This window comes from Falco biarmicus, chromosome 4 (assembly GCF_023638135.1).
Source record: "Falco biarmicus isolate bFalBia1 chromosome 4, bFalBia1.pri, whole genome shotgun sequence".
Lineage (NCBI taxonomy): Eukaryota > Metazoa > Chordata > Aves > Falconiformes > Falconidae > Falco > Falco biarmicus.
The window spans coordinates 8,742,770-8,767,736 of NC_079291.1; the positions used below are offsets into that span (position 1 = coordinate 8,742,770).

At 41.4% G+C, this 24,967-nt stretch overlaps 1 protein-coding gene across 6 annotated transcripts in view; it reads left to right on the forward strand.

Annotated features, from left to right (window-relative positions):
- Positions 1-24,967, forward strand: part of RARB (retinoic acid receptor beta) — a 334,203-nt gene that overhangs the window by 230,411 nt on the left and 78,825 nt on the right. The window contains exon 1 of one of the 6 annotated variants that reach the window (XM_056334290.1): positions 8,962-9,627. The exons of 4 other annotated variants lie outside the window; for them this stretch is intronic. In XM_056334290.1, the coding sequence (XP_056190265.1) occupies positions 9,471-9,627 (157 nt within the window). In that variant the 5' untranslated portion in view covers positions 8,962-9,470. Of the gene's footprint in view, positions 1-8,961; positions 9,628-24,967 lie in introns of those variants that run through there. One more of the 6 variants, XM_056334292.1, reaches the window with a different exon arrangement.

The following is a 24,967-nucleotide window of genomic DNA, read 5'->3' on the forward strand; positions in this document are numbered from 1 at the left end:
TCAGTCCTCCAGAAAGCCTCCTGCCTTTCTGTTCTCACCTGTGCACGCAGCCTTCAGTGCATTTGCTTGTGCAGAAAGAGTGGCTAATGTCTCAACCTTAAGCTGTTCCTTCCTGCCTAAGGTATTTCAAGAAGCCAGTATTGATTTTCCCTGCGTCTCGATTAGACTCTCTCTTTAGCTATTCCTCTTCTCTAAGGCCACTCAAGGCTTGAGGACTGATGCATGAATTCTTTAATTTCTCCTTTAGAAGAACCAGGTGTGTTTTCTCAAAGTCTCAGAGCTCAAGCAGAGCCTCTGTGGTTGCGTCAATATATTTGTATGGAAGAGGTGGCACTTCTGAGGGGGGTTTTTGTTGTCTTTTTTTCTTTTTTCCCGGAGAACATCCACCCACAGTCCCTTTGAAGGCTACTGATAAGATGAGGGAGAGACTAAGCTTGTCCTGTAAAAACACTACTTAGGCATCTCTGCTTCGGCTGTTGGGTTCTGATAGGAAGCAAGAGAGTGGAGTGGTATTTGTCAACATGTGGTTCAATTCTCAGTAAGTTTTACACTTCACTCATATCTTTTTGCCTCATTTTTTCCAGCGAGGTTCTGCCTGGTAATTTGTGTTAGCAAAACTCTTAGCCTTTCTTACGTGCTTGTGCAGTCCTGCCTCTGAGTGACATAACGTTCCTGCATTGTTCGTCTAGCAGAATAGGCTTGAGTATCAGTGGTGTGTGCCTGTACGCTCAGTAAGTCGATTAAAAAAAAAAGCTTCAGAGAAATTTAGGAATCCAGCAGGTGGACCTCTAACTTTTAAAGGTCTTTAAATAACATGTGTTCTCTAACCTTTCATTTAGTTTAGTCATTTAGGAACTGGTTGTAGATAACATGATGCTGTACTTTTTGAGGAGAATTCCAACACATTTCTTAGAGTTGAGAATGTGCAAATGCCTCATTCTTGTTACTAAACCTCCTATGGGTTGAGGCTTACTTCCCCCACCCATCAATCTCAAGAATTCCTTGAAGAAGTTGGGCTCTGTCTTCTGGCATATCCTTTGGGATATTTCATGCCAAAGACAGAATGGATGGATGCAGCAAGGGTAAGATCTCGGAGCCTTTCTGCAAAGGAAAGAGTTTTCTCCCACACATTCTTCTTTGTACTTATCCATATAAAGATGGGTAAAGTCTGTACTTCTGGTAGCCTCATCAGAATACATGGAAGATCTGTGTCCCATGAATGAGAAAACTGTTCTTGAAGATGTTTGCCCAAAACCGTGTATCGATGAAAAGGAATTTTTTTTTTTTTTAGTGTGATGGCAAGGTCTATGCAAAATTGTTAGGAGAAGGCTCAAGACACCGAAATGAAGACTTTTAGTTTGGTTTATGCAGAACAAATTTGATAGTTTTATAGACCTGTCAAGCCTGTTATGCTGCATTGCATGCTTAGAGACCACTTTGTGCATCCTTCACTACATGTGGCACAAAGGTCCCTTAATGGCAAAAAAATCATCCTGCATAATGGCTAGGACAACATGCTGTCGGCCACCACAGTCTCTTAACTGCACCCCAGCTCTGTAAGTGCTCTTTGATTAAAGCATGTGTGTCAGTCATGATTCCCTGAGCATGACCATAATATGCCTGGACATTCAGTCTCTTCTATGGCCCAGTATTGGAAATCTTGTACACCAAGGGTATGGGAATTTGCAGATCTGTGTACTCATATGGGACTACCTTAATGAAGCAGCTTGAAGCCAGGCAGATTTTTCTTTGTGTACTTAAATTGCAGAAGTCAAGTAGAATTTGAGGAATGCACCAAAGAACAATTTGATAGGTGTGTTCTAGTAGAGTTTGAAAACCAGGAAACATCTTGCAAGCGTTTTAGACTGGACATCATTCATGCTGCCACTGCTTGTCCTGAATGCAAGTGAAGTCCAGCCCAGCCTGATTTTTGGTGAGGTCTTGTTTACCTTTTCCTGTTACATTGGCGTAACAGCTTAGGGAAGAAGGTGATCTTTCCTTTTTGAAAGAGTTGTAGCTGCAACAGCCCAATTGTGGATAGTTATTGTAGCATAAACGGGATGTACAGAATCCCTTACCCACTCAGCAATGGTTAGTTATACTATGGTAACCTGTATGCTTGTAAAACTGACCCTGTTAGCCAAGTTTACTTTTCAGGCTATGTCAGTACAGTTAACAGTGATAACAATGTTCCTGGAAGGACATGTGCCCTCGGTTAATTCACACAGTATCGATGGCACATACTCCACAAAAAAAAAAAGGGACACCAGTTTGCCAAATATGTACCTCAGTTCCTGGGTAATCCTACCTCATTTACAGCAAAAAAACACACAGGCTGTTCCCCAGACTGTACCCAAATAGAAACTACATCTGCACGATAAAACAAAGGTGTAATTTTACAGTGCTTTAGGGCAACAGGTGGAGTAGATGGGTTAGCATAATGACCATCATGACCAGCAGATTTCAGGTGGTGTCACCACATTGTCATTGCTGTCATTACCTTTGCTAGCCAAGTAGCCATACCAGCACATTTTCCAGTCACTCCTTCGTTTTGCTTTTTAAGATGCCCATAGATACAACATTGGACTGTTCTTTCAGTGTTTGATGTAGGTTTGGGAACTAGCTAAGTGGGAAATGGATTATCATGAATAACATGTGTCAAACTGTGGATCTGTGGCCATTTATACTAATGGCGTGATCCAATCCGATCTGCATCAGGCTTTGTGTCCAGAGCTCTGTGCAAGTGTGTTTCAGCTGTTCCTGGCCTCTGGGATCCCTCTATATGGGTTTTCCAAGCAGCAGCCTTAAATGCTGCTTAAGTCTGTCTTAAGTTAAATGAGGCTTAAGTAAGGTTTGGTCTTTGTTAGGATATATGTCTGCACTGAGCTGTAGTTCCAGTAACTCCTTGGTAACTTTGGTCGCTTGTTGGAAAGCCGCTAGAGCAAACTTCACCAACAGTTTAAGCTGCCGTTAGAACCTCTAGAAATACTGTTGCCCCAGTTTAGATTCTGATTACAGCTAGGGTGGTAAGCTGTCTATGTTTGGAACTCCATTGATTTTGCATTTTCTAATGTTAGTTATTTACACGTTGTGAGACACCTTGCAGGATATCAGAACATCAAGAAATACTACCCTTTTGGTTAGGTAACTTTCTTTCCCCTCCCTAAAAAAAAGGCAGAAACGAAACAGTTACGCGAATCGCCTTTTGGAGTCTCTATTTTGTTTTTAATGGAGCTGCATGCTCTTTCTCCTTCAGCCAACCATGAGCGTATTCAGCATATAGGAGACTTTATTGTTAGTAGTAGTATTCTCTGCAGTTTAATATTCAATATTTCTACTTGCTCTTCTGCTCTTTCTTACATCTTGCTTCTACTTACGTTTTATAGATCTCCCAGCTTTCATTCTCCCTGGATTATATAATGCAATGTGTCAGTACCATGTGTGGCACTCCAGTTACCTCAGCATTTCCATTATAACTCTATGTTTGAGGGATTTATAGGCTAGCAGTAAAAATCTCTTTCTTGGCTAAACCTTGAAACAGCAGTCTCTGGTCATTTAAAAGGAAAACAAAATGAAACAAACTCTGCCCCGCCCCCCCCCCCCCCCCCCCCCCCCCCCCCCCCTGCTGTTTTCTGACAACCATTTAGTAGTGGTGTTTGCACTGCAGGATCCTCCTAAATAGCAAGCGTAGTTCAGTATGTAGCCAGATTTTAATGTAATAATGTTTTTTCTTTTTATATCCTTCAAAATACATGTCATCCCCTCCTTAGGCACATGATGTCATTGCCCTCCTTGCCAACCTTTCTGGAGCCTACAGCAGTCAGCCTTTGGGGCCTCAGAGAAGTGCAGTTTGGTCTGTGCTCTCCTTTATTTGCAACGTGGATGAGTTTTACAGTGTTTTTAAAAAAATATTTTTCCTCCTTTGTCTCAAAGCCCAATAATATACTACCTCCTCCTGTGTCATGGAGCTACAAATTTATCACAATCCAAAAAGACATTGGCTATATATGAATATCTAGAATATCAGGGTTATTACCAAAAACAAATTTGGAAAGGATATTAAATCTCATGCTTTAATGCTTAAGTGATTTCCTGTTAGAGAACAGGCTATTAGAGGACCTATGGGTGAGTTATACTTTGCCAATCACTGGAGATTCCTATATTTTCCTTAGAAAGGTCTAGTAGTGGTCACTCTTGGAAATGGATTGCTGAACTAGATATACTTCCAGTTTTATCATATAGGGCAGTTCTCTTCCCCTGCCTCTAGGCCAGAGGAGTGTACAGCACAGTATGGATTCTAAGAAACGTGGTTGTGTGCTCAGGTTTGTGGAGATGAATTATTTGTGTAGCCTTTAAGTTAAGGAATCAGCTTTAAAGGCATCTTCACAAATACATATCCACTGATTAAAACAGACAAAAAGCCTTTATCATTAAGTGACTTGCAGACTGGTTGCATGCCCGAGTTCTGTGTCTGGAGCTGACTAACTCTGCTTTTCCCATCTAAAATAAAATACTGCTCTGCACTGAATAGCCTTTTGCCAGTTGCTGTGATATATTTCAGGCCTGAAGTAATTCTTCCTGTTACGTGCAAATTCCTGTTTCAGTCATTGCAAGCTGTGCATAGTAGCATATAGCAGTCAGAAGATACCCCCTTTTTCACTTAATTTCACTGTACTTCATGCTTTTCCGTGTCGTTTATGCCATTTTATGCCAGCAATTTTACTGTTTTATTTTCTTCAGGGCAATTCTTGCTCAGGGTTGGTACCTATTTCCTCAGGACTACCTTGGAGTTTTAAATATTCAGCTGTTCTCTTGTGACCCAGTGATTTTCTTCCTCATAATCTTTTGACATCATTCATGTGCTTGAGACATGAGGAAAACATCCTTCAACACTGAAAAATACATGTAGTGAAGGGGGATTCAGGCTTTCAGATTTGAAACCCTGTATCACCGGGGGGGGGGGGCTGGGGGGGTGGGGGGACCCTCCAGGGCAGACAAGTACTGTTTCGTATTAACATCTATTCTCAATGAAGAGGTAAAAATCAAAGCCCCTGTGTGTGAGGCAGGCTTAGTGAACTGCCAGTGATTCTCCCAGCAACTGACACAAAGGAATCTGTGAGTATCAAAGCTGAGGCAGCAAGCTTGGTGTCAGCTCTTGCCTAGGGAGTAGAAGAAAACATCACTTTGTCTCTGCTTTCACTGCTTAAACACACACATCATTCACTAGTAACCATTTACTCTGCTGTCAAAACTGTTTCAAGAGAGTGCTACATTTGATTAATACTAAAATGCATGCATGAAAAAAACCCAGTCTGCTTCCCCTGAGGTACTTTGGGAGAATTTTTGCATGTACTTCTTAATTTTTCCATCCTATAAATATGCCTGTAATATTCCAGGAGTACTCTGTTGCTTCTAGTAAAGTAATTTTTATTGGAGAGCCCAGTGCACTCATCCTGATTCTAGTTAATGCTCTCTTTCTGTTGGTGAAGCATATTACGGCACCCTGAGCCTCTTGTACTAACGAAAAAGTGACCAGCGCAAACATGTGTGCAGTACATGATTCATAGTGCTGCTTTTCTGAATTGTCCAGTGGGTAATTGCAGTACAAAAACCAGAGAAACAGATGTAGACCCTAAACCTTGGCTGTAAATTTTTGTTTTATGATTATGGGTTTCAAATGTGCTATGTCACACTGACAAATATACAGTAACACCAAAGGAAATAGATTTCTGACTTGAACTTTTGGTTTTTATTTCACTTGTGGCTAAGAATATGTTTATTGTAAAGTTTCTGCCATCACAGTCTGAGAGAAAACAGATCAAAGCGGTGATGTGAAATCAGTTTCTTTGCACGGATAAAGGGGAAGATACTGGAGAGTTGTTGCCTACTCGCACCTTTATGGGAGCTGTGTAGGCATTTAAAATACGTGGCAATAGTTAAAGTTTCATTACATTTGAATTAGAGGGCTATTAGTTATCACAGTGATTAAGGTTAGTCCCGATCTAGATTAGAAAATACACCCCATTTTAAGAATGTAGCTTTTCCTGATACTCTTCTTAAGAAAAACAAGTATGTTATTTCAGAGTGAAATATGAGATACATAAATTACTGTACTGTAGAAATAGTATGCAAGCAAACCATTAGGCTATTAGAAGACTTCGTTAATTACATGTGATTTTAGGAATAAGTATAAGCATTAGCACAATTATTATTCATAATAAAACATGATGAGCTACCTGGCTCATTTAGATACAGTGAGAAAAAGTAATCTTTTTAAATTCATATGTAGTTAAGTGTGACTTACTTACTGACACTTACTTTCAGAAGTGCCCAGTCTAGATTTTAAGGTACAACGGGCAGGTTTTATTTTTAAATATGGTATTATAAGACTGCTAATAGAATAAATATAACTGTATTTCTGTTTGTCTGATTTTGTTTATTTTAACTCACATGGGCAATATGTTTTTCTTGGCATAAGCTTAAACTGTTCCAAGAGCCATGGTCCACACAAAATGCTGTTTTCTCCCCAAATTGGAGACTGACAAAACATACTGTGTTTTGTGTCATTCTTTCCAGTTATTTTTGTGGTGATACATTACATATTCCAAATTTCTTGTGCATCCTGTGTCATCTGGTTAGAAAATACTCTTTTTAGTTTAGCTTTGCTACTCAAAACAAAATTGTAGCAACACAGCCAGCTGAGATGTTAACAAAAATTTAGCTACTTGTCTTTTTAATACCACAAATGCTACTTGCTGTGCTGAAATGGTGTAAACAAACCTTCCCTGAAGGATGGCTTTTTCAATAAATGAGCGCTATGCATAATTTTTGGATTAGTGTCAGGGGCTTCTTCAGCTGAGGAGTACAGGCTGGGGGAGGACACCCCAATGGACTGAGAAAGACCTTAAAAAGTCCTTAAAAAGACGTTGTTAGACTCCAGCATTTGTAACTCTTCTGCCTGGAAGGAAAATGGGAGGGAGAGACTGCCTGCTGCAGGGACAGCCAAAGCTCTCCCACCGGAGGGGAAGGAGGCCTAAGAAAAGCTTTTGTTTTTATCTCTTCAAGCGGATTTGTTTCCAGATTGCAGCAGGTCTTTTTGCTGGCTGCTGGTTTTCAACATGGGTATATCAGTTTCAGGGAACAAGTGTGTGTGCTGGGGGGAGGGGGTTGGTTTTGTTTTGTTGGGGGGGGGGGGGGTTGTTAGTTTTTGAACCTGTGTGAAAAGTTTTGTTATACAATCTGCAGGCATTGTCAGAGGGCTTTCGGTTCATCAAAGGACTTTTTGTGGAGAGGGGACATGGGATCCATTAAAGTGGCTTGTGCAGCTCCCAGACTGAGTCTCTGCCCAGCGTTTCTTTACAGTCACCAGTTGTGTGCCATGTCTGCACACAACATCCGTCCCTTGCTCTACCCACCTCCTGTCTTAGGCTTTTCAAGAAACGGGTAGTAATCGAGGGTTTCATTTTCCAGTTTCTGAACCTGAGCTAGCTTTGAGGTGGGAAGCGAGGCTTCTCATTGCCCCAGGAAACCTCACTCAGAGCTGGTGCTCAGTCTGCCGGGGCTGAGGAGGCTTGGCTTATTTGCTTAAAATGAAAGCGTGCACTTGGTTGTTGAGCTCATGTGCTTTCCAGTGGGGCAGAGGCTGTTTCCAGGCTGTTGTTTTTCATATCTAAAGTGACCCTAGGAACATGGACTGGCGAAGGCCTCCATGGAGTCTTTCTCTGTAAGCAAGTTTTTGCAGAAGGTGGTTATCTACCTTGAAAGCACAGGGCTCCCTGCTGGCTTAATGCAGGTGGTGGGCCAGCACAGTGCTGGCTGTGGCACGCCGGCCACAGCCCTGTGAAGGCGGCGACACCTACTCCCGCCAGGAGGGAGGGCTGTGGGCAGCGCGGTTGCCGCGGAGACCTTAGCGGGTGTTTTGGCGGGAGCAGCCCTGTGTCTTCAAAATGGCTGCAAGGGGGTGGCCGGGGCTGCCCCCGTCCCGGGGCGGGGGGGGATGCAGCCGTGGTCTCCCCTCCTGGCACCCTGTGGTGTGTCCCATTCTCCAGGGACCTGCCTGTGGCCTTTCTCCCCTCCTGGGGGGCCTGGGGCTCATTAGCCCTCTGAAAGCTGATACAGCCCCTCCAGGGCCAGGCAGGCGGCCCCAGCCCCTCTGTGCTAATCAGAGACAGGCAGGAGCTGGCGGCGGCGGGGCTGAGGAGAAGAGGGGTTGTGTGGCTGCTCCTGCCCTGGGCTGAGCGGTGGGGACAGCCCCTCCTGGGCAACCCTGGCGGGGAGGCCTGAGAGTGCTGGGCGATTTAGGAGCCGGGGTGAGGGATGGTGAGGAGAGATGGCACCAGCCTCCCCCACCTCAGGAGGGGCGGGCTTGTGAGGTCCCCCCGGGGAGTGGGGCTGGCACCGGCCATCTTCTCTGCTGGTGGCATTGAAGGAGGGGTCCCTGCTGGTGGGCGCGGGGACTGTGCTGCGATGAGGCTGCTCCAAACCCTGTCCCACCACCCCAGAAGTTGGGGCAAAGCCTGTGCCCGTAGCTCCGGCACGGCGGCAGACGCCTGCGCCTCGCTCATGGCCTCTGGGGAGGAAAGGAATGGGGGGGGGGGGGCGCAGAAGTTTTAGCGAACTGAACTGCAATTCCAAAATGCTCTGTTCTCTACCGCCACCGAAAACACTGCCTCAGTTCCCAGCCCCCATGCCTTGGTCCTCATTGTTTCTTTGTAACTTCGCTATTTCGGGTGGGTTTGCAAGTTGGCCTCCCCGTCCCCACCCGCCATTGCCGCCCGCTCGGCGGCAGCGGGGCGACTCGGGCAGGGCCGGTGCTCGCCGCCGCCGCCCGCTCGCCCGCCCGCCCGCCCGCCTGCTTTTTTGCAGGGCTGCTGGGAGTTGTGAAGGCGTGTGAGAATCCTGGGAGCTGGTGATGTCAGACCGCTTGGGTCATTTGAAGGTTAGCAGCCTGGGAAGGGTTCACGGAAAGTTCACTCGCATATATTAGGCAATTCAATCTTTCATTCCCTGTGACACAAGTAGTAGGAAGTGAGCTGTTCAGAGGCAGAAGCATCTATTCCCGGCCGAGGGGGATCCCGAGGCCCTACCGGAGCTGTTTTTTCCCGGGGAGGCGGGCGATCGGCGCGGCGCGGGACGCGGCACGCACCCAGCCGGCGCCCGGGCAGCGGGGCTGACTCTAAAGACATTTCGGGGGCAATTGATGGGAGCTAAAACTTGGAATGCAGCTCGCTTCCCCCCATCTTGCTGGATTGGCTGGGCAGCCTGGAAAATGGTAAATGATCATTTGGATCAATTACAGGCTTTTAGCTGTGTTGTCTGTCATAATTCATGATTCTGGTCTGGGAAAAAGACCAACAGCCTACGTGCCAAAAAAGGGGCAGAGTTTGATGGAGTTGGGTGTACTTTTATGTGCCATTTTCCTCCACACCTAGAGGAAAGCACTTTTGCAGGCATTCTGTGCAGGGGGAATCATGTTTGACTGTATGGATGTTCTAGCAGTGAGCCCTGCTCAGATGCTGGATTTCTACACTGCGAGTCCGTCTTCCTGCATGCTCCAGGAGAAGGCTCTCAAAGCATGCTTCAGTGGATTGGCACAAACAGAGTGGCAACACCGGCACAGTGCTCAATGTAGGTCCCAACTGTTATTTTTCCACTTTAAAGCTGCTTTATTATTATTTTTATTTATTTATTTATTTATTTATTTATTTATTAATTAATTATTAAAAATACTTGTAATTAAGAGCAGGGGTAATGAGGGGTGGGGGGAGTTTTTTGTGCAAAATGTGGTTTTGCAAGCCTTTTTTCTTCTTTTGGTGAGAAAGGAAAAGGGAAAGAAGCACGGGACTGCTTTCTGTTTATCCCTTCTCATTGATTAACAACAGTTGTGGAGCCAAGTAGGAAAACATAAAATTATAATATAGCAAATACTTGCAAAACTCCAATCAGTGAAGGACAAATTTACGTAACATCTCTGTGGTATTTTTTCTTTGCCTTTTTAATCTAATTTTGTAGTGTGTTTGATAACCTGGATGCATGTTGTCTCAAAGTGCATTTTAGCAGAGCAGCCAAGCAATTAAAATGCTGCTCTGTATAGTTCTTGCAAAGACGTGGAATTGGAGTGGGTAGGTGCCATTCCAAAAATCAGACAGTAGTTTTAAGTTTCCTAAGAAAAGGCAATATTTCTTTGTACTGACCTTGCTGCCACCTTTCTTCTTCACTTTGTTGCTCTAAGAAGTTGCTGTTTTTCTAGAAAACTACTTACTGTGAACACCCTTTGAGTTTAACCATCAATTATTTCTATACCTTGAGATTCAGGCAGCGTTGCATTGGTAACGGAGGAGGGAGAGTTAGTAGCAGGACCTTCTGAAAATGTATTGTTATGTTATAGGGTCTTCATTTGTTGCTGAAATACATAGATGGTAAAAAATAGCAGTATTTTAACACCACGGTTTCAAGTTTGAGAAATGACAAAAAGTGCCAAAAAGTATCACCTTATACTCTGCATAAAAGCTTGCAGGATGCTTCACTGCTCTGAAGGTGATTTAGATAAATGACTTGGCTATGTATCAAAATGTTTTTAGCACACTCTCGGGCACTTCAGTACACCATTAGCCATATAATTCTGTTTGAAATTTTTATTTTGCTGTATGTTAAAAAGTTACCTAGGAATTAGAATAGTTCTTCTTTCGATACAGTTTATCTCGAAGGAGTGGAGGGGGGAATTGAAAAATAAATTAAATATATTTGGTGAAATAGAGGTTTTTTTCACTCTGCTCAAAAGTTTTCAGTCACCATATGACGTTTGTGTGGGCTGAGTAATGAAAACAGAATTGTAAAAATTAGTGACTACCAGCCTACAACACCGAAAATGTTTTGCTGTCTTTACAGTTAAAATGAGACTGTGAGGTTCAGCATGAGATGTTTATTTTCTCCGTGCTGTTTTCAAAATGCTTTAAATAAGAGATGAAACAAAGCTTTTACTTCAAAATAATGTTGCTAGCTATGGGAGAACATCAGTTAGGGGGAACAAAAAACCCGAAACAGATGTTTTACTAAAAATGTGTTTTCCTCCTTCCATGGTTTAAACTTTAGTGTAAGTTCAGTGTTGATATTGCGGAAACTTGGAATTAAATAAACTTTCCTGGAGTAGGAGGCATATGCTGTCGTTAAAAGCTTGCATTCACAAAATATTCTTTAAATAACTTCTGGTTTTAAAATGTCCTGCTCATTCTTTTGTACGCTGTTAATACCTAGAAGCAGGTTTCTTAAAAACAAAATATATGGTGTTTGTTCTTGGGCAAGTTAAACACAGGATTACCCTTATCAGAATGGCATGAGTGGTAAATATGTCATTTGCCTAGGGCCTGTGATAAGAGGCAAGTGTTGATAACAGCAAAGTTTAGCTAATCAAAGAAACTCATATTAACAAGAGTAAATAAAAAATACAGGAAAATGCATTCAGGAATCCAGTCTCATAACTTTGTAGGCAATAGGATTAATCTTCACTGCATGGGAATTTAAAGTCAGGCAGAAACCTGAATCATAATACAGTGGCTGTAATTTGAACTATGAAAGCTAATGGTATAGAAATGTGGAAGAGCAATTTAGTTTGGGTCCAAATGAAGAATTCTCTTTGATTTCTAGAGCAAGTTTTGGTTTTAATTTTGAAGAAAGCATAAGCACTTTATGTGTATAGGTAAATATATGTAAACGGATTATAAAATACTGAAGTTCCCACAGCATGTAAGATTTTACCTTGCATCTCATGACAATAATGACAAAACCAGAAATGTTGTGGTCCAGAAAGCTTTTAATGGTTTAAAGGTTGCTCCAGTACTTATAAATACAAAGACACCAATGTTTAATTCTAACTCAAGTGTCTCCTGATTTTCTAGTTTTATGAAGACCTCTGTGATTTAATGGAAAGTAATTGTAGTGAAATTTGTAAATTATTAGACCTGTAATAGATAGGTTTTTTTGGTCTAGTTTTTGGCTCTGCCATAAAAGCAGTACACCTGCAGCCATCACTTTAGGCCTTAGAAATATTGATAGAGACGTGATTGTAGAGTAAAAGGTAAATGGTTGTTGAGGGAATAATACACGGATTGTGCAGACTCTTGAACAGGCCAGTAACAATCCCAGACAGCATCAGGGCTTCAACTAAAATGCTGGCAAAACTGGCTGTTGCAGGGGTTAGGGCAGAATGCTGTAGGTCTCCAACTTCAGCACATCTTCAGTATGTTAATCCCGTTATGATTCACTAAGCAAGTGTACTCCTGCAGCATCACAAATTTTCTAGTCCATGAGGGTCTGCAAAGTAAAAATAGAGGGTAAGGCGCAACCCAAACATGACCTTAACTTGTGTGGTATTTTTTTGCCTCCCCTCTGTGGGAGGAAAAACCTGCTACGGGTTTGCAACGCAAATGTTAGCCACTGTATACCACAAGATGTGTTACAAGCACACAAGAAAACACCTAGTTTTGCACTGGTATGTGTTTATGTTTTGTGTGATATTAGTTTATATCATTGTAGGTTTAAAAACGAATTATTTATTTGCAAAGAAAACTATGGACTCAGAAATGAGAGTAGAACCGACTGCACTTTTAATCATGAGTCTATTCTCACTCATTTTCTTGTAAGATAAAAATCAGGTCAGTGTAATCAAATTAGACAAGAACAGTTCTTAAGAGGACAAAAGACTTAAGATTGCAAGAATGAGTATTTTCTATTTTTTTATGTAAAGTAGAATTTTCATCTTTCCTGTAGTGCGGTGACAACAAATACTAAAAGAAAACCAGTAACTTCTGGTGAAGTGTGAGCTAACTAAACATTGTAGAAGTGGGAATGGGACAGACCCTGAGAGAAGAGCTGCAAGGAATGGCAATTTGACCTTGGAAAAACCTATTAAAAAAAAGTCTTCATTAGTCTTCATTAATTAAACAGGCAGAAAAACAAATGAGCAGGCCCAAAACACTAGTAAGTTTGTTTGGCAGTATGTAGTGTTTCAGCTAATTTTATCAAGTAGAAGACTACTGCCTACCGCATTTTGTTGGGTTTAGGAGAAAAAGAAATTTGATGAAGGCAAAAGTTAAGGATATGCCAGCGGGACATAATAGGATGTCAAGGCTTGTGGAGTACACGGTTCTTATTTCAGTTTGGTGGGAAGTGTTTGCCTGGAGAGGATCTAGCAGGTATTAATGTTCAGAAAGTTCCTGAAGATGGGACTCCAAAAGGCATGCATTTTCCTTCTGAATTCCGGATTATTGCAATGTTTGGGTCAGGTTCTCGTTCCCTGCAAGCACTGGAAACATCTGCACTCAACAGAAAAAAGCTCAGTACTTTATTTTCTTTCATCTTTCTGAATTTAAAAACAAACATTTTGAAGTGAAGGACTTTTAATCTGCATTCCCAAGTATCAAATTGCTGCAGGTGTGTTTGCTAGTGCCCAGAAGGCAAGATCTGTTTGAACGAGGTTATTTTCTTTAAAGTTCATCTATAAACTTTACAGCCAAATCACTAGGACTGATTTGCTTAGGGATACAGTCTTTGTTTAAATTTTTATACTTGTAGCTTAATGCCCTGAAATATGTGATGAAAAGTGTTTGTTTCAGATCCCCTTCATTCAAAAAAAAAAAATTGCACAGGGATATTTTTCTTTCAAATTAATTGAAATGAGAACAACTATTCTTTACACAGACTGATACGGTTAGCTTGATTCAGCTGCTGGCACAGGAGAACTCTAATGGACACGCATCACTGTCAAAAACTCCTGCAAACAGAAATTACGAAAGGTGTTCGCTAGTGAAGTCAGGGGTGGGATAAGCTTGAAGGAAAAGCAGTGTATCTTTGGGTGACTCCCTTCTTGCCTAATGAGTCTGCAGCAAAGGTGCAACTTGTCAGAACAAAGCCAGGCTGGCTGGGCGCTGCCTCAAAGAGAGGTTACCGCGAAGTTAAGGAGTTGAAAGAGAGAGATAATGTTTCAGACAGTGAAGTTAGTCATCCTCACATCCAGTTAAATCCCCACTTACTGCTGAGCCGCCTTCGTTAACCATGCGTGCATCGTTCCTGCACTGCAGCCCGGCCGAGCTAAGGGGCTTTGCTCAGAGGTGCACAGGGAGCGAGGTGCCCCGGTCAGGGGATTATGCTTCCACCTCCCCTAAACACCCCAAATGACTGTTTTTGCTCAGGCCTAATTTATACACCACTCTTTACGCAGCCGATGAAGTACGGCTGTGTTACACAGCCAGCATTTAGATTTGGGAGCAGGGTTGTGAAAGGGACATTGTGCTCAGAAGGACTGCTGTCTGCTACGGTCGGCTGTGCCGTGCCCCATCCTATTGAGACCTCAAAAGCAGAGCACAGCTGCGATGAGTCTCCAGATCTGTTTGGCCGTGGGGGCCAGTGCCGGTATGCATGCAAGTGGGGGGGAGCACCCTGCTCCCCCTTGTAGTTTCTGCCTAGGAGGCTGGCAGCAGCCTCTGAGCAGCAAGTTTACAGGGGCCAAATTAGTTGTGGTTTCGGAGGGCTTTCCAGAGCTTTGCTAGGCTGTCGCGCACAACCCCATGAGGAAAGGATATCAGTTGATGTATAAAATGGCCAAGGAGCTTTGGTAAATAGACTTTACCCTTCAAATCCAGAGGTCCTGGCAGCCACTGTGTGGGAGGGTGGGGTTGTACTTTTCCCCTTCCTGTACTTGGACACTTTTGATTATCCAGACTTTCTGGGACTGAGCAGGGCTGCCTAATAACAAAGCCTGCATAATATAATTGCCTAAATAGGCCTATTGTCCTTTTCAAGTCACTGTGCTGTGAAATCTTTCAACTTTTTGCTGAAAATATTGCATCTAACATTTAGATGGTTTAGTGGCTACGACAAGGAGGAGATCCTTTTCCCTCCTTTCTTGTTGCTGCGTGGTCGAGAAGCTGATTATATTATTGCCCCCTGTTGACTTTTACTCCTTTTGGGAAGCAGATATTTTAGCCCCTTCTGGCAGGGTAAACTGCCAAAAGTAATAGGCCTGGAAATACAAAGCTATGATTGATTTTGACCTTTGCTCACGTGCATGAAGTCTGTCCCCATGCACTGTGACCCATGCCACTTCTTGCTGAAATCCAAGCCCTTTCAAACCAAATGGAACCACGAAAATACAAGCCACAAAATGCTCAAAACTATTCTAAAGTAACAATAATTGTTTTCTCTGTACCTCAAGAAAAAGCTGAAGCAGGAGGATAGCAAAACTGGATTTTCTAGACAGGCAAACCAAGAGTAATGTCTTTCGACTGCTGCTGCCTTTTTGAGAACCATAATCTAGGCACAAGATAAACAAACTGGTATCATGTGGAAATGATTCTTCTGTGCAGTTTTTAAGTCACAGTAATCTTAGCTGTTCCTCCTAACTGTGATCAGTAAAGAACTTTCATCCAAAACTGTAGATTTTAAACTGTCTTTTTAAAAATAATCTAAGGTCTGGGATTTTATTAATTCATCGTTGCATGAGCAAAATGTGTTTCGAAAGTTAAGAATGTCAGAAACAGTAGCCTGAAGTTAGCATCCTAAATCCACATTTCATGGCTTCATTTCCAAATATGCTGAGCATCTAGGAGCTCCCTCAGCACTTTTAAAAACAGGCCACATATTTAAATGACCAAATACTATTTAGAACCTGCATTTAATACTAAAAAATTTTAAAGGACTTTCCCACTTCCCCTAAACTATATGAAAAAGTAAATCAGTGACAGAGTTCACAACATTAACAGTAGAAATAGAGACACTTAGAAGACAAAGTAGGACTTGTTCATAAAAACATATTGCTCTCTTTAATATAAATTTACAATTTTTTCTCTTTATTTTGTCTGACAGATTTCTCTGATTCTCTGTTTGCTTCCATGTGTTAAAGTCTGCTCATCAGATATTAATCTGAGACAGTTTCAAACTTGTAGTATCTATTTTAATAGCTAGATTTTCTTCTTCATACACTCACTCATCATTACCAGCTGCTCAGGATTGTTTTCCCAGTGGCAGCAAATTAGTATGACTGTGGTCACTGTGCATTTTGCTTATTTTGGGGGGGAGGGAGGAGGGGAAAACCTAGCTTCCTTCAGCTCATTTTAGTAATCTGAATAGGAGCGGAGAACTTGCATCATGTGACGGGGCAGCTCACGGCAGCTCACCAGCATGGGGTCCCTGTGTGAGAACCTCCCTTGTACATGACAATCTGATAAGGATATCATGTGGTTTAGAAACACATTCCCACAATGTTCTCTTCTTTGTCCCTTTATTTGGAAGTGGGTTTGAAAAAAACTTAACTAATGCCAGCCCTTATATAACTGACCCCACTTTCTTTTAACGTTCTGTTTGAGCCTTACAGCTTCTTCAAATACTTTTGTTAAGAGAGATGGAAATATAATCCAGCAAGTCTGTGTAAAGAATCCTAGACACAGAGTATATAATATACCTTCTGTTCCCCTTGTACAAGGTGATTTTTCTCTCCCCTGCTTATACCATATATAAACTGAATATTATAAAGCTATGTAAGTTAAATATACACATGCAAGCAACACTTGTGTAGGTTTAATAGGTTAAGGTTTGAATGAGTATTTATAAATTCTCAAGAGTGCTCTGGATCTTCACCACTAAAGATACGATGTTAAAGTCCATCCGTAGTTCGGAGGGATTTCTATTGTATGCACTTTCAGTGACATACATTTTACTCTCTTAGTGGACCCCCTAAGAAGGAGAGCAGAGAAATGTCTTGCAACAAAGAGGTTCTTTTAGCACCGCTTAGTTTCTTTTAATGGTTTGGAGGATCTCTTTCCATTGAACCATAATATTTTTCTCTAGACTCACATTGTGTTTTTAGCAAGGCTCTTTGAGCAATAAAATGACGAATTAAGTTTATTTTTGTCTTTTAGAGTCTTAACTAGTGAAGCACTTAAATACATTCAACCCTCCACCCTAGATTTTAATAAGAGTTTCAGACACAGTGTGGTCGTATGCATGAGCCCTTAGTGTATTTATGTACCAGTACTTCTATGAAACACCAATAAAAGCTCATGCCGTTGTGCTGGATGTTCAGCACGATGAACATCCAACATTGTATTTGTTCTTAGAAAGAAAGAAGGATCATTCTCCTTTTAAAGATATATAGCAGAGGTGTGGAGCAATTAAACATGCTGTCTGGTGTTGCACCAACCAGAGTCAACTGCCACAGTTTGAGATTTCCTTCAGTGGGTTCTTCAGTTCTAGAAAGCCATTTGTGCCTGTGAGATACAAACAGTGGAAGGAATGGTTTGGTAAAAAAACCCAAACAAACAAACAAAAAAACAACAACCACCAAACAGTCAAATAACACAAAAAATTTCTCGAATCCTGTGATTTTTTTTATCTGAATGCAGCTTGTGGTGAGTTCCTGAAATGGCCTTTACACCATTCCAGTGGTCTTCTCCGCTCAGCTGGCTGGTGGTGCAGCAGCACATCATGTAGAGGTGTGTATCTCTTTTCTTATGAGAATTCCTTGTCGTCTTCCAGTCTTGTACCAGAATCACTCCTCTGCCAGCTGGTGACTGATACCAGGAGGATTCCCAGGTTCCTGCATGATAAGTGGGTGTAACAGCATCTGAGTTGATATAAATATTTCACTTGTTCACAAATACCGATCTGAGATAGAGGTGTTCAGGCATGGCTCTGCCGTACCCTGGCTTTCGGGGGTCTCGGAGCCTCCTGCCTCCAGCACTGTTGCTCGGGGACTGGCCGTGGGCAGAGCCCGGGGCAGGGGGCAGGCTCCTCCACTGCTCGCCTCTCTCCATCTCCCGAGTACCTCCTTAATTCGTTATCTTGTACCCAAAACCCCACAATGAAGACCAGCGTTGCTTGTCTTTCCAAGACTGAACATTCACTCGCACACAAAGAAAAAGGAGTTGGAAAACTGTGTCACAGTGCCACCTGGCGATACCTGCAAACCTTCTCTTCCCCTTGGCAGGGGCTGCGGCTGCTGAGGCAGTTGATCCGCACGCAGATGCTTTTTCCAGGTTCCTGATTCAGGCGCAGGGAAATGCCTGTGTCCCCCAAAGCTCGACTGGCTGGGGTTTTTTTGCGCAACTCCCTGGGTTGCTTTAATCAGAGATCCTATCTTCTCTACAAACCTTTCCTTCCTAGCAGAGAGCAGTGATCCACCAATCTGCATTTTTGGCTTGGGGCACAAATCAAAGGACTAGCTAAAAAAGGCACGCATATGTGAGCTTTTTTTATTGTTAAGATCAGGCCCTGAGGAGGGGGGTGTGTGTTGCTTGTTTTAAAGCAGTTGTTCATAGTTCTGCCTCTCAACTTCTGGTCTGAAGAGGTTTTCCTTTTTTCCCCCCATCTGTCAGAGTATTCCTTCGCATGGCTTTGTTGTTTGGTTTTCTTCTTTTCATGCATTTGAGGAAGAAATTCTGTTAGTTACTGGATCAGGGTATATATCTTGGTGGCTGGCTGGAAAGTCTCAGATGACCTGTCTTTCTTAAAGATCCCTCACTTTCCGCCTCACGCTTTGAACACCAAGATGGAAAATGAAGAACAAATGGCAAATTATCTATGTCTTTCAGATACTTGTGCAATGTGTCTGATGAGGGGGACTAACAGAAGACTATACTTTTCCCAAGTCCTCATTGCCCAGTGAACCTCAGCCTTCCTGTCTCTGTTTAGAGAGCACATTCCAGCTGTGTTTTTCGAATTGCATGTATCGTCACATGCTATGCAGGTTAGGTATGTGAACTGCTCATCTTTCTGCACTTTGCGTGTATTGCCACATTCACTTCTCTGAGACCACACCAAGAAGGTTCCATTATCTCTCAAAGTTTTGAAACAAAGCCTTCGGCTGCCTGTGAGAAGTCAGAGCTGACTCACATCCTTCTGTAGTTTTTGTGGGTTTTTTTTTTTTCTTATCCCAGTCCTTTCCTTTCTCTGTGTTTTGGAGAGGTCCTGCAAGACTTCATGGTTGAAGCACGAGCTATGTGTTAGGAAGCACTGCATATCTGAAGGCAGTTTGGAAAAATAGCCGTTCCCCTTTCCCTGAAATGGAGTGCAGTATGAACGCTGCAATTGTTCACAGGGGCTGTTTTCACCCTTATCAAAATGTGAAAGCAGAGCTTAGTTACAGCATGATACACTGACACTGCCCAGTAATACCATATCTGTTATGTTTTCACTAACCTTAATTTCTGCGCAGAACAAGAAAATACTCTGACGAAAAGAGGTGAGGAAGGAATGACGCAATTAAACGAGATTAAATCAGAGTATCAGTTTCTCTGGAACACGTATTTGGCTCTTTACCAATAGTCTTCTCCCCGTTTTTCAAATAAACACATATTTTCACATGATAACTCTATTGGAAATATTAATGCTTCTAAGGCTGCATTACCTTTGTTTTTTCATCAAAGTCCATTACTATGAAAAGGCTGCTGCTCCTTAGGCTGTTTCAGCTTCAAAAGAATTTTAGGGCCTGGTCTATTGGAAAGCTTGGGGGTATAATTAGTGAAAATGGAAATAGATGCAAGAGAAATTTAGTTCCTGATGTTTTAATTTAGTGTAGTACTGCCATGTGTTGTTGAAGAGGATTCTTAAAGGCAAACATAATTATTTCATTATGGTCTTCAGAATGCTTTCATTGGTCTTAATGACAAGAAGCTGCATAAGGAGTCATACATTTTAATTAGACCTTCTTATATTTACATCAGATAAATAACAAATAATTGATGAAAAACAAGTCTTCTGAATGGATGATTTCACACAGAGCTCTGGTTACAGTTTAATGATAAAACATTTCTCTTATTGCTTTGCATTTTAATTATCTAGAATTATTACTCTAGCAGAAATCTCAAAATACTGTTATTTTCATGCATTTCATTAGATTCACAAATGATTTTATGAATCTGAAGCTAAGAGAAAAGGTGGGTTTTGACATACATTTACAATCAGTTTCCAGCTTTATTAATTCCATTTTGCTTTAATTTCTTATATTTAGATAACTTCTTGTTTTGGTGATAGACTCCCCAGTAAAAGTTAGTGGGAAGAGGATTCAGACCTTTTTCTATGTCTTCAGTTCCCTACATAGGAGCCATTGTTAACAACCCAAAACTCCTGTAGAGGTCAAGGAGTGAGTATGAAATTGTAGGGCTTGTAGTGGAATTTTCTTAGAGAAAAATTGTTGCCTCTTTCTCACCAGCTTAGTTGAAAGTTGTATTCCCAATTTACTTTGCAAATCTTACCGATACCCTTTTGTAATTGTGTGAATGCTTGCAGGTGCATTTAAAATACCTATTTTTTTCTTTTCTTTACCCCCTTTATTGGATGCTTTATAATACCAGGAGAAATTACTTCAAGAGTTTTGCTACTTGCAATAGTCTTCCATGTTTGCAAGCTCTCCAGCCTTTCATTTTTGTAACAAAACATATTTCATATGATTCATTCCTGAGAGTATACAGAACGCTAATTGTTGTTATTGATTTTAAATTTTGCAACCATTACAAGTAACCCAGATGAGTGGCAGATAAAGAGTAATAACCCATGAAGTTCTGGAAGTGTTTCATGTTTGTCTGTAGTACTTTATGTGATCAATAGTAACTGCCCCATTGAAACTAACTGCTGTATCAAATAACAGTAAATCAAATGAATGTGCTTACAGATTATTTATTGAAAGCTTTAATTGTTCACTGGGGCCCTGCTTATCTCAGGAAACAATAGAAGGCAATGATCAGGCAAACTGGTTTGCACATGCAGGGGTGCAGTGAAACAGTGGGATCACCCCTGTGTCTGGATGGTGTGAGAGCTTTCCAAAATTTGCCTCTGTCCCACTAGGATTGCCCACTCACTGGGATTGCCCGTAGGAGTTGATCCCAGAGTAGATTGGTTAGAGGTGAGCTTCTCGAGTTCGCAGTTTACTCTTTTTCTAGTTATTATTTTTATAGATTGTCATCTTTGGATGGCATTTTTTTTGTATCTGGTGGATCAAAGTTTGGGAAAAGAACTAATAAGATTTCCCAAAATTTCCAGGAGGTCCATGTAATGAGAGACAAAACAAGATCAGACCTTAGAAAGGGAAGGGAAGTAAAGAAAAGCATACTAAACTTACTCAGTGGAAAACTTAGCTGGGTGTGTTACAGTTTTGGGTGATTATATGCTGCTGTACAGTTATCAGACTTGCGCAAATACTGAGAAATTAAAAGCAATGATGTGCTGTTGTATTTTACTAATTCCTTAAAATGGCTGCTCTGCCTTGTCACAGTCACTCCTTGAAGTACTAGTGCCACAGGTTGGAGGTTTTCTGGGACTTAAAGTGAAATGGATAGTCTTATAGGCAGTTTCACTACTATCCACAGTTTTTTTAATAGCCTTGGTGTGTTGTCAATAATACTTAGCTGTGGCTTCGGAATCCTTTTGGTATCAGCAGAGGCACTAAAGCTGTCCTTCAGCAAATTCAGGAAGATGGCACTGAATTAATTTACATTTAGTAACATATCTTTCCAACCATGACAACTTTAAAAGCATTTGTAAAAATGAGATTAATTTCTACAGGAAATGATGGCCCAAATCTCTCAAACATGACAGGAATATCCTTCCCCCGCCCTGGTATGTTTTGTGAAATGTACGTATATGCATATGTGTAATGTTGGATAATCAGAATATAGAAATTTAAAATTACGAAAGCACGGAATAAAGCCAGAAGTTTCCTGGAATGGAATCTCACTTGAAAAAGGTAACATCCCTTTTTCAAAGTGTAAGCTTCAGCTTTAGTTTCTTGGGACATCAGATGTCAGGACTGAATGTTGCATTTCCTTTTCGCCATATTCTATATAGAGTACAGTTGACGTTTTCCCTGTTAGGATATTAGTGTCTTGTTGGGTTATTGCAGTCAATAGTGAGCAGCTTAGCTGGGCAAAAAACCCCAAGTCGTTGTTGAAGGTAGGTATTGAATAAGAAAGACCAGGTGTCTAGGAAATACTGATAGCACATATGTGTTTGCCTGCAGTACAGTGTGCACATATTTTTTCTCTTCCAAGTGAGAATGGTACTGACAGACAACATACAGGTCAAATTATAATCATTCCTCACTCCAAGGGTAATCAGAAATCCACTGCAGGTAGAGAATAGGAGAACAGAGTACTGGAAAATGTTCTCTCCAGTTGCGATACTCATCTTATTTCCAGTCTCTTGTGAATGTCTTACTTTATTGATCTGTGGTCTTAAGGCAGAGAGTGGAGGTGTGCTCTGAGCCACAGTCAACAGTGCTGCTACCGCTTGGCTCTGGGACACCAAACTCCCTCCCAGCTTTCAGCTTCTGCTGCACCTACTGTGAAAGGGGCAGGGAGATGATTGCCAGGTTAACAGCATCAGTGGAAAGTAAAATGCACCTATAAATTTTTTTTAAATAAAATAACCTGTGTAAACTTGATGACAAGGACTGAGAATTACGAGGAGAGGAAATCTGGTAGTGTCTTAGTTTTTCATGGTACCTTCCAAACTGTGTTATTTTTTGTCTGGCAGGTATTCTATTCAGAAATATTGAAATTCCACTTAGGCAAGCATTATGGCTTGATAAACTGTATATTTTATTTGCCCCCTCAAAAGATATTGGCAATGTTTAGTTCTTAAATATTCCATAAACTTGAATTTCTTATGTTAGCATCAGAAATGTTGAGGTGAGCTGCTCTTAGTAATGCGCTGTCCTGGTCTGGCATGCTGAGGCGATGAAGGAGGACAGAGTTTGTCCCTGTTTTGGTCTCAGATGCTGTAAATGTATGTGTGCTGGAGGATGTCAGAAAGGTTAAGTTTTGGTCTGGCTGCCCTTCTAGTTTGCGGATACACTCAAGTGATGAAAGCCATTTTTTCTGTTATTATGTCATGTCTAAATGGAAATAATTTATTGTTTTAATTATAACCCGGTAGTTGCAGCAGTGCAGCAATGTAGCAGTGTGGGTGCAGTTAGGCAAGTGTAAAGAACAGTCTTAACACTTACTCGAGAAGTAAGCTACACGAGTGTAAAACACCTGTATACAAGCAGAGGTACCCCAGAAGGTTCACTGCAGTAACATTAGGGGCATGGGAGATGTGTGCTGCTTGGTTTAAGAAGCTACCTTTGCTTCTCGCAGTCTACGCACTGCCCTGTCCTCTGCAGGAGGCTGCTGCTGCCCAGCAGGAAGAGACTCAGGGCTCCATTTCACAGCCCTGAGCCTTGCCAGCTTCAGCAAATGGCCCTGTTGTGCAGCCGCATGGCTGGGAAGCTGGACATGTGCTGTTTCCCCCGCTCCGCCTGAAGGGTTGGTAACCTCTGGGAATGGGCCGGGGGACGGCTGCCTGGGGTTTGCTGGCTCAGCAGGTTTCATCCCAGCTCCACTGTGGGGTGAAACCTTACTCAATAAAGAATCATACCTCTGGGTGGCATAATGCCAAAAAAAGGTCTGCAGCAAGGGCCCGAGACTGAGACGCCAAGCAATGAGATATATAAAGCTTCACAGTTGTCCATTGCCTTGTAAAAAAAGCAAGTGGCTGTGTGACAGGGGGTTGTCAAAGAAAATACAGAGTTAGATCTCCTTTTCGAAGGAAATCAAAACTTAGAATTAGCAGAGCAATAAAAGCCTTCTAAAGCGAAAGCTGGAAACAATACATTTTTAATAAAATGGGCAGTTACTCTAATTGCTGAACCCCTACTGTTCAATTTCTTTTAGTGCCCTTATTCATTAAATTCAGCATACTTATACTTATTATTTACAGATGTATGCATTTTAACTTGTTTATAGAAACCATGCCTTGCAGAAAGCTGTGGATGGTATAATACTAATTTGTAAGTGTTTATTGCTGCCTATAATATGCAATTTTCAAAACAATTAAAAATAGCAGTGGAGTTCATCATTGTAGTCAACCCTAAACTGCCCATGAAAAGTAAAACATTAGTACCGTGTACCACCTTAAAGGTTATAGGCCATTTGTAGTGGATTGATAGCATACCCATTAATGAAGAATTTACCTGTTCTTAAAGATTTTAAGCTCTCAGCAGCCTAGTTTCTGGATATTATTCTAATGTAACCCATTTAAACATATGTGATGGAGTTCATAATTGCCCTTGTAAATGGGTATAGAAAGGAGGGTATATAAATCAATTAGTGATATCCAGCAGTGTGGCTGTAATACAAATTAATTGGGATGATAAGCATTTTAACTGCTACTATACTTACTCGAAGCAGTTTTGATCACTGAATTGGCTCTTGTTGAGTCACTCTATTAATTTTAAGATTTGAGAACATCTAAAGATCGAAATGTTCTGAATTAATGGTCCTAAAGTTTGAGAAATAAAATGATAGGTAAAATATCACACAGCAAGTCAGTTTTACTGCATTTGCAAATAGAGCACAACAGTTGTAATTTGTTCATGTGGTACTGAACAACTGTGTAATAGTATTGCGTGATTAAAGATGTTAAAAACACTCATTTTAATGCTGGATTCAAGCCACAGCAAAAAGTCATGATGAATGGTGTCATAAGAACATGTTGAATGTATAGAAAATAAAAAAAATTCTTGGCAGACATACTGAAAACTAATACCAACTTGGATAGAAGGCAAGTTTTGAAGAATAAAATCATTCCTTTAGTATACTCTGAATTATTCTGTTTGGATGCTTGAAAAGGTTTGAAGATAAAAGAAAAGTCTTCAAAACACTATAAAACATTTAATAACTCTAAATGGAGAAGTTATGACTTGGTAAAATATCTGGATGTGTGTAGGGATTATAATAACTATTTCATTTCCCTTGCAATTTTTATTTAATTTTGAAGATACTGGATCTGAGTTTTCTCCCATTTATGTTTACAAGTCAAGAGTCTTCCTTGGAATTGGTGGGGTGACAACACCATAAAAGAGATCTGAAAAAAGAATCAGACCCCTTTTATTTTTAAGTGTTTTATCCCGCACAATGTGCCTTTTTTTCCTTACTTTTCA